This window comes from Oncorhynchus kisutch, linkage group LG24 (genome assembly GCF_002021735.2).
Source record: "Oncorhynchus kisutch isolate 150728-3 linkage group LG24, Okis_V2, whole genome shotgun sequence".
NCBI classification, from domain to species: domain Eukaryota; kingdom Metazoa; phylum Chordata; class Actinopteri; order Salmoniformes; family Salmonidae; genus Oncorhynchus; species Oncorhynchus kisutch.
Window position 1 is genome coordinate 16,823,264 of NC_034197.2, and position 9,646 is coordinate 16,832,909.

General features: G+C 42.1%; 1 protein-coding gene across 2 annotated transcripts; it reads right to left on the minus strand.

Annotated features, from left to right (window-relative positions):
* Positions 1-560: 560 nt before the first annotated feature.
* LOC109869708 (FK506-binding protein 5) lies at positions 561-7,907 on the minus strand. Of its 2 annotated transcripts, XM_031803395.1 has the most exons (6): positions 7,117-7,907; positions 3,208-3,695; positions 2,848-3,010; positions 2,637-2,669; positions 1,748-2,297; positions 561-1,359 (listed from the first exon to the last, which is right to left on the minus strand). In XM_031803395.1, exons 1-6 carry the CDS (start codon positions 7,393-7,395, stop codon positions 1,355-1,357), a joined length of 1,518 nt encoding a protein of 505 aa, XP_031659255.1. In that variant the 5' UTR covers positions 7,396-7,907; the 3' UTR covers positions 561-1,354. The 2 variants fall into 2 exon arrangements, with proteins under 2 accessions (XP_031659255.1, XP_031659256.1); XM_031803396.1 differs by lacking the exon at positions 2,637-2,669 and having other exon boundaries at positions 7,117-7,821.
* Positions 7,908-9,646: the final 1,739 nt, after the last annotated feature.

The following is a 9,646-nucleotide window of genomic DNA, read 5'->3' on the forward strand; positions in this document are numbered from 1 at the left end:
CAACTCAGCTTAACAGGTATAATAGTAAACCATAGTGGCAGTACCAAACCAGAGTTCAAGTCATTATTCTTAACCAGAGGAAAGATTCTACACAAAAATGCACAAAGGCGTGTGCTACCACACACACACACACACACACACACACACACACGTCTTCGTGCTTTTCAGCATTTCATCATGAGTCATTCCTCACATGGCATGCACGGACATGTGGAATAAAATGATTATAGACACTCACCCTTCCACAATATATCTATGCTGCAGTTTAGCACGAAGTGGGACTACTTCACAGCAGTACATCATTAGAAAATGTAAAAATGGCAACACATTAGTTTGAACTTGGTGAAGGTGACTCAGAAGCAGTACAGGGCAAAGTGTGTCACTGTGACCACATTTTTTACTCCCTGTAGGGACACAAAGACACCATATTAATCCATGAACAGAAATGAAGGCATTTTCTGCAGCTGTAAAATGACGAGGCCGTAACAAAGATGTTCACTTCAGTTCATATGAGCTACTATTCAATCAATAGTAGAAAAAAATTAATGAGGAGACTGAACTTGATGTAAAAAAAAATCCAGAGGATAGCCCAGGGTTTATTTTATAAAAGATAAATCACAGAGATCTGAGATGAATGGTACGTTGTGAGAGAAGCACCCAATGCCTGGGCAGTAACAGCGCACTTTGTGTACAGACAAACAGTTTAAAGAAAAAAGTCAATAAAAACAACTAGACTAACAATCTTCAGTAAAACTGTACATAAATGTTAGCATTTCACAGATATGGCCCTTGCTACCCCCATGCTATTCCTTTAGTAGGATGTTATTTGTTTACACGGGAATTAGGACTCTAGTTCTGTATATCTTATTCTAATTAAAATCCCAACAAGACATTTCAGACAATGACAAAAAAGAAAGCCAATTTCATATCAACAAGATGGGCATATTTTATGGCTTTGTTTGATCGTGTGAGTGAATTTGTGTTTTCCTATTGGCTGTTTAGTTAGTCCTCCAGAAAAAGTGACATTTTGGTGTACGTAAAATAATCTATAGAAAGAGCTGTGTTAAAATAGATTAAGGCTTTGAGGTTGGTATTGGCAGGTGAGTCCTGAATATTATTAACCATCGCCTGACCAGTTAGCCCTCTCATACACACGTTCATTGATGTAACAATACTGATTCTAGAGAATTGTGTGAATCCTATTGACCTGATGTTTCCCCTTGGTGAGAAAAAGTTCATGTTTATTGCACCTCAACATCGGCAATGCCTTCCCATTTGTCATGATGCAGACTGAACGTGTCCATTATCCTCTCGGAGTTTGGTGGCTGTAGAAGACTTTCCTTGCTGTTTACATTCACCCTGTAAAATATAATACCATTAGTTATCAGAGAGATCAATGGTAATGTTTTTTTACTAAAGGCCCTGGAGCTGACCAAGCAAATCAGAAAAACAACATTTCATACACTATTGCCCACAATAACCTTTAGTGAGGAACACTGCTCAACCAATGAGAGACGATATTGGCGTTGGTAACACATTAAGTTGCTCTTATATCTGTGTAATTACACTGTAATTAGACTAGTAACATTGCATTAACACATTAATTTTCCTCACTTGAAACAATTTCAGGCCAGAAGAGGTAACAGAGTAATTGTAAAATCTTTGAAATAAAGATGGATACACTCCTTACATAAAATCGGGCTGACGAAGAAATTTGAGTTTGAAATGCATTTTAAGACAGACTTACATTCCTCCTCAGGAGAGGCCTCATCTTCTTCTGTTTTTTCGTCTTCTACCTCCCCTTGCTCCTCCTCTGCTTCAGAATCCTCCTGGTCTACATTCTCTTCTGCCAACCACTCTTCCGGTCCTGCCTCTGCCAAGTCCTCCTGCTCCTCGACCATCTCCTCCTCTGCAGGAGCAGTCTGTTCCTCTGTGAGAGCAGAGTCCTCCTGTTCAGCAGGCTCCCCATCCAAGTGAGCTGCCTCCTTCTCCACCACCTCCTCCTCAGCAGCCTGCTCCTCTTCCACCTCCTCAGCAACAGTATCAGCATCCTCTTCCACCTCCTCAGCAGCAGCCAGAGCAGTCTCCTCCGCCACCTCCTCCTCCTCTTCCACCTCCTCAGCAGCAGCCAGAGCAGTCTCCTCCACCACCTCCTCCTCCTCCTCTTTCACCTCCTCAGCAGCAGCCAGAGCAGTCTCCTCCGCCACCTCCTCCTCTTCCACCTCCTCAGCAGCAGCCAGAGCAGTCTCCTCCACCACCTCCTCTGAGGGCTCATCTGTTTGAAACCCTCCTTCCAGCTGGAACAGACAGAATTATAGTGAGTTAGTACTTAGGGGAACTATAGGGCCTATGGTGACTTTGTAATCACATTGGTGTAATGCATTTGGCCTACATTGCAGTATATGAATGGGAATACAACATTTACCCCAAACTCAGAGAATCCACAGCAGGCAATTAGCCCCTACATACTAATGGTTTAGTAGCAATCTCATAAAAGTTCCCCATGGACACATGCTGGGTAAAAATAGTTACGAGAATGTATATGCTCCTCTGTACAAAATAGTGCAACATTTTTTGCCGTTACGAACACCAATGTTGAGATGAGAAAATATATATATATTTTTTAAAGTAATAACCTGTGACCGGTCCTGATGTACCTGTATATCCGACTATTCATTAAAAGAAGAAAATACTATTAGTAAGTCTCAGTAAGTACTATTAGTTAGTAAATGAGTAAGTACTATTAGAAAAATGTAAAACAAACTATTTTGGCTGTATTTGAGGGTGACCCAGTCCACTACCAATCTGATATTCTAAACCCTGTGTGAGACTTCCTGTAGGCGTTACCTGGGCGACCTGTTTCTGCACAGCCTCCAGCTGAGCGAGGAGCTCAGAGTGCAGACTGTGGGCCGCTGAGTTCTGCTCCTGCAGACTCTGTTCTACCGTAACCAGCTGCTCCTCCACACTGGCCTGCTGGGCCCTCTGAGACTGCCCCATCTCCATCAGCTCCCTGAAACACAGGTATGCACACACAGTGAGACGCACAGTGAAACCAACCAATACAGAAATATAAACCAATATACTTAAAGTTGCAGAAAGTTCCCCCAAAGAACCCAGGTATCCTCCTGCTTCTGGGATAATTCTTTAAAAAAAAAGTGAACTTTGGGAAGGTTTCAGGAATTGACCAACCCCAAATACACTACATACTTGACACTTGCGATCTCCACTGTACTGGCCTCAAGTTGAGCCTGGTTGGCAGCCAGCTGTTCCTTAAGCCCTAGGAGCTCTGATGTCTGGCCCTCCAATGTGGCGCTCAGTGTGCCCACCAGCCCTTCCCTCTCCTCCAGCTTGGACTCAGCCTCCGCCAGGCTCCCTGTCAGGCCCTCGACGCTCTGGGCCATCTCCGTGCTCACCCTTGCCAGGCCCTCCACCTGCAGCCGGACAGCCTCAAACTCTTCGCTCTTCCCCTTCAGCATTGCCTGCAGCTGGGTCAGCTGATCCGCGGACACTGTGGCCTGCTGCATCTCTGCCAGCCGGGCCTTCATCTCTGTGTGTAGGGAGAGGACCTGGGTGGGCAGGTCTGAGGTCTTCAGTTGTTCAGCTATGGCCAGGGCCATGCCTACCTGCTTCTCTGCCAATTCGTATGACTCTTCCAGGGTGTTGAGGCGATGCTCAAAGCCGTCGGTACTGAGCAGCTGCAAGGAAATAAAACTAGATTTAGATCTAAATAACATCTTGAAAGCACCTGCCCAGACACTGGTCTCCAAACAAAGGGCAGCTTATTTCATGATGAATAGACAATTATGGCAAGCCATCATACTTCCTTATGGCTGCACAATGTACTGTAAGTGAGCAGTCAGAAACAGACACTATTTATAAAGTATTTTACTACTCATGCTATTCATCCTTGGGAGGAAACTATCTCTTGGTGAAAACAGTTCCAGTAAGTGGGTGTAAAGAAATGAGAACATATTCACCAGGTACTGCAATTGCTGTAGGATAATCCTATGATTTAAGAAGGACAATTTAATTCTGTCAACAGTTTACCTTCAGGTCTTACCTTCAAACTCAGTGCCTCTTTGCTTGACATCATGGGAAAATCAAAAGAACACCCCAGAAAAAAAATTGTAGACCTCCACAAGTCTAGTTCATCCTTGGGAACAATTTCCAAATGCCTGAAGGTACCACATTCATCTGTACAAACAATAGTACGCAAGTATAAACACCATGGGACCACGCAGCCATCATACCGCTCAGGAAGGAGACATATTCATTCTCCTAGAGATGAACGTACTTTGGTGCGAAAAGTGCAAATCAATCCCAGAACAACAGCAAAGGACCTTGTGAATATACTAGAGGAAATAGGTCAAAAGTATCTATATCCACAGTAAAACGAGTCATATATCGACATAACCTGAAAGGCCGCTCAGCAAGGAAGAAGCCACTGCTCCAAAACCGACATAAAAAAGCCAGACAACAGTTTGCAACTGCACATGTGAACAAAGATTGTACTATCTGGAGAAATGTCCTCTGGTCTGATGAAACAAAAATAGAACTGTTTGGCCATAATGACCATTATGTTTGGAGGAAAAAGGAGGAGGCTTGCAAGCCCGAAGAACACCATCCCAACCGTGAAGCACGGGGGTGGCAGCATCATGTTGTGGGGGTGCTTTGCTGCCGGAGGGACTGGTGCACTTCACAAAATAGATGGCATATTAAAAATAAAAACTATGTGGATATATTGAAGCAACGTCTCAAGACATCATTCAGGAATTTAAAGCTTGGTCTCAAATGGGTCTTCCAAATAGACAATGACCCCAAGCATACTTCCAAAGTTGTGGCAAAATGGCTTGAGGACAACAAAGTCAAGGTATTGGAGTGGCCATCACAAAGCCCTGACCTCAATCTTATAGAAAATTTGTGGACAGAACTGAAAAAGCGCGTGTGAACAAGGAGGCCTACAAACCTGACTCAGTTACACCAGCTCTGTCAGGAGGAATGGGCCAAAATTCACCAAACTTATTGTGGGAAGCTTGTGGAAGGCTACCTGAAACATTTGACCCAAGTTAAACAATTTAAAGACAAAGCTACCAAATACTAATTGACTGTATGTAAACTTCTGACTCACTGGGAATGGGATGAAAGAAATAAAAGCTGAAATAAAAATAATTCTCTCTACTATTATTCTGACATTTCACATTCTTAAAATAAAGTGGTGATCCTAACTGACCTAGAATAGGGAGTTTTTACTTGGATTAAATGTTAGGAATTCTGCAAAACTGAGTTTAAATGTATTTGGCTAAGGTGTATGTAAACTTCCGCCTTCAACTGTATACATGCATGTATATATTAGTACCAGTCAAAAGTTGACACCTACTCATTGCAGGGTTTTTCTTCATTTTTACTATTTTCTACATTGTAGAAATATAGTGAAGCCATCAAAACTATGAAATAACACATATGGAATCATGTAATTACCAAAAACATGTGTTAAAAAAATCTAAATATATTTCATATTTGAGATTCTTCAAAGTAGCCACACTTTGCCTTGATGACAGCTGTATTGCTTGTTTGCAAACTCCAAGCGGGCTGTCATGTGCCTTATACTGAGGAGTGGCTTCTGCCTGCCACTCTACCATAAAGGCCTGATTGGTGGAGTGCTGCAGAGATGTTTGTCCTTCTGGAAGGTTCTCCCATCTGCACAGAGGAACTCCAGAGCTCTGTCAGAGTGACCATTGGGTTCTTGGTCACATCCCTGACCAAATACCTTCTCCCCAATTTCTCAGTTTGGCCATGCAGCCAGCTATAAGAAGAGCCTCGGTGGTTCCAAACTTCTACCAAACTTCTTCCAGAATGATGGAGGCCACCATGTTCTTAGGGACCTTCAATGCTACAGAAATGTTTTGGTACCCTTCCCCAGGTCTGTGCCTCAACTCAATCCTGTATCGGAGCTCTACGGACAATTCCTTCGACCACATGGCTTAGTTTTTGCTCTGACATGCACTGTCAACTGACGGAACTTATATAGACAGATGTGTGACTTTCCAAATCATGTCCAATAAATTGAATTTACCACAGGTGGACTCCAATCAAGTGGTAGAAACATTTCAAGGATGATCAATGGAAACAGGATGCATCTGAGCTCAGTTTTGAGTCTCAGAGCAAAGGGTCTGAATACTTATGTAAATAAGGTATTTCTGTTTAAAAATATATTTACACATTTGAAAAAAATCTGTTTTTGCTTTGTCATTATGGGGTAGTGTGTAGATTGTGGAAAAAAGTCAAGGGGTCAGAATACTTCCCGAATGCACTGTACGTACGATTAAAGGCCAGCTGGGGAAGCTGGCAAACTAGGAGAACTTGTTACAGGGACTCACAACTATGGTCAATATAGAGCGTTGTAGCAGGCTATTTTTATTCCCATGTAGACAACTGGACTTTTTTTAAAGCAACTGCTCAGTGCACACTGAAATCAGCACCATGACTGTGTCAAGAGCATGGTTACAAGCAGGGTCAATTGCTGTAAAAATGAATTGGAAGTGGAATATTTGTCAAGTGTGTTAATTTCAAAATGTTTGTGAATCTAATTTTAATATGCCTATATTGTAGGGACATTCAGTGGCAGACCCTAACAAACTATTAGGAGTTCATGTTCCCAAATTGTAGGTCATATGCCATTACAAACACCAACAGCTGCGTGACGCCCACCTTGACGGGGGTTAGAAACAGAATAAATTCGACTCACATCAGTTCAATGTCTATGCAGTATGACATTTGATACGATTTCACAACTATCATACATTTCTAGGGAAGGCCTATAAATACCGCCTGCTAGAGTTTTCCATTTAATTAAAATATGAAGCTCACATTTGGGGGCCTTAGGGCTCTGTCTATCCATAGGAAAATAGTAAATATATATGTCACAGAATAAATAAATGTGCAGAATAAATGAGGAAGGTCAGAACAGTATTTCAATGGGTCAACACAGGATTTGACCACAAATTACTTTGTACAAAATGTTCCTTTGGTATTTTTGTTGACGCATGGAAACATCCTTTGACGTGCCTATTATGTTTGCCCATGTTGTTATTACGCATGGTTAACTAGGCTAATTACCTTTTCATTTGTCTGTATAATTTCTTCCTGGAAGGACTGAAGCTTCACCATCTTCATCTGCATGCCCATGAGGTTGTCTGCTAAGTAGGTTATACTTTGGTGTTGCTGAAAACAGAACCATGCAGCCGTTGCACCTCCGACCACAATCAGAACGAATAAAATGAACAAAAGCGTATACTGGTTTCCACCTCGCGCCTCCGGTTCCGAAGATTCATGATTAAAATTGTTAAAGTCTTCGTGATTGTGTTTGTTCTTTTTCCCTCGGTGCTTTGCTGTCATTTTAACACAGTAGCGTAGTAGTTAATATAAAGGCCAGAGATGGTGTAAGACCGGTTTTCGAAAGATGTTTGCTCGGGTGCTGCGGTGACTTTTCCAGAAGCGTCGGTCTTTTATTCCTTAATTGATATTACACATTGCAATTTGGTCCTCATTCAAAACCGCTCAACAAAGTAGCGAAAAAAGCAAGTTCTCGGTGAAGTGGTGGCTGCAGATGAGAAAAGATAGAGGCGTGTATGTGGTACCCATAGACTTAGATAGACATCGCATTATTATATCTGTCCAACTATGGCGTCTGTGAGCGCAAAGGTAGCGCAATTGAGTCCATCTCCATTGTAAAGTAATACATTTTCTTCCACTACATATTTGAGTTGGCAAATAAATTCAAAGGGTGCACACTGCCGCCTAGAGAGTGTGTTGTTTGAACAGGTATAAAGCCAAGGTTGGTGATTTACTGCCACCTGCAGTTATGGAATGATTCCTCACAATTATAATATATTGGCTGATCCCTCCTGGTGACCTCGGTGGAATTATGTGAACCTTCCTCAAAACTATAGGAGGTCCCACCCAGTTGACTGCTTCAAAATTGTGAATGTCCTCAATGGCGCTACCACATGCTAAAATGAACTTCTGGCACTAGAGTCCTCCTACCCATCTCTATGATGGTACCCGCTCCAGGAAGAGAAGCATGAGTGAGTGGGCGTTCCCTGTACCATGTGTGCAGCTCTAATGCCTCGTTCACGTTGTCGGAAACTCAGGACATCCGAGTTAAAAATGAATGTAAATTATTTATAAAATTAACAATAATTTGGGGGGTTATATTATTTGTTCGGTTACACACAAGTGTGTCATGGCAATGTGTTTCTTGCATATCCCAACTCCCCCTGAGACACCTGCAGGGTATACGCAGGTATGTGCCATATACCCACTTACTTTTCAGTGGGCTTTGGGTATACTCACTTCATAATACCCACCATGCGCAGGGCCGGTGCCAGAACGAATCAGTTGAATGGGCATTTGTTAGCCGTGGCCAATATACCACGGCTAAGGACTGTTCTTTCGCACAACGCAACGTGGAGTGCCAGGAAACAGCCCTTAGCCGTGGTATGTTGGCCATATAACACAAACCCCCAAGGTGCCTTATTGCTCTTATAAACTTGTTACCAACTTAATTAGAGCAGTACAAATAAATGTTTTGTCATACACACGGGTGTCAGCCAATCAGTATTCAGGGCTCGAACCACCCAGTTGATAATAAAGACAACAGGCAGCTCGTGAGTTTCACATTTGGGGAAGCTTACAATTATCCTACCAATCTGTGCGCCAGTTTTTATTATTTTTATAAGTGCATTTTTGTGGAACAGTTTCATTTCAATAACCGTTTTTGTTTCTCAAAATTGTCACGTGGTTAATCATAAACATCTTAATTCAAATGATAAGAGCACCATATGGACACTTTGATACATTGGCGGGTAAATACATTAGCGCATGGAACTCAGATATAGCCTAGCCCCTAGGTAGGCGATAGACCAATGCCGCAGTAGGCCTATAACTTCCAATGTCAACTAAGTGAACATATAGGCTAAAGCATACAAATAAAAACAGTAGAAAATATCCTGATTAATGCGATTGAAAGAAGACGAATTTCTCTCTACTCCGCCTGTCTCCCTCCCTTTTTATCTGTCTTGACTTGAGCTATTGCTAGTGAAGTGCAACATTGTTTCAACTCAGCAGGTTGGCTTGCTCAGGCACGCGTGCTCCATCAACGTTACCAGAACAGAGAAACAACACACATGGTCATTGCTCATATGAAGCATTCCAAACAAAAAAAAGACTGACAAAAATGGACTAAACTCCTATATCATGATTATGAAACGAACCAAAACGTGTTTCTCACAAGTGTAGCAGGTTGTGAACTCTGTAAACGTTTCCACTCCAAGAGTGAGAAGGGTAAATTAATGTACATGCATTAACATACATTAATGTAACCAAATTATGGGGATTAACGGTACATTTACTATGCCTACTGGTTATAATGGGGAATTGATACATATAAACAATCAAAGAGCAAACAATTTACACAATGAAACAATGAACAGAGCACATTCTGGAGAGCTGAGTGCAGGCATTCTGTAGAGAGACGCATATCTTCGCCACACACCCCAACCCTTCTTCCTGTGTCAACATTTTAAATGAAACTAAATACATTTTTCACACATTTTAGATGCTTTTCACTGACATCCGCAACTTAATA

What these genes read in the sequence shown, in the direction of transcription:
- LOC109869708 (XM_031803395.1), bottom strand. Translation starts at nt 7,395, where the DNA reads ATGACAGCAAAGCACCGAGGGAAAAAGAACAAACACAATCACGAAGAC. An exon ending in GTGGAGATCGCAAGTGTCAA is followed by an intron (nt 3,011 to 3,207) that starts GTATGTAGTGTA and finishes CCTGTGTTTCAG; the next exon opens with GGAGCTGATGGAGATGGGGC. An exon ending in TGCAGAAACAGGTCGCCCAG is followed by an intron (nt 2,670 to 2,847) that starts GTAACGCCTACA and finishes TTTAATGAATAG; the next exon opens with TCGGATATACAGGTACATCA.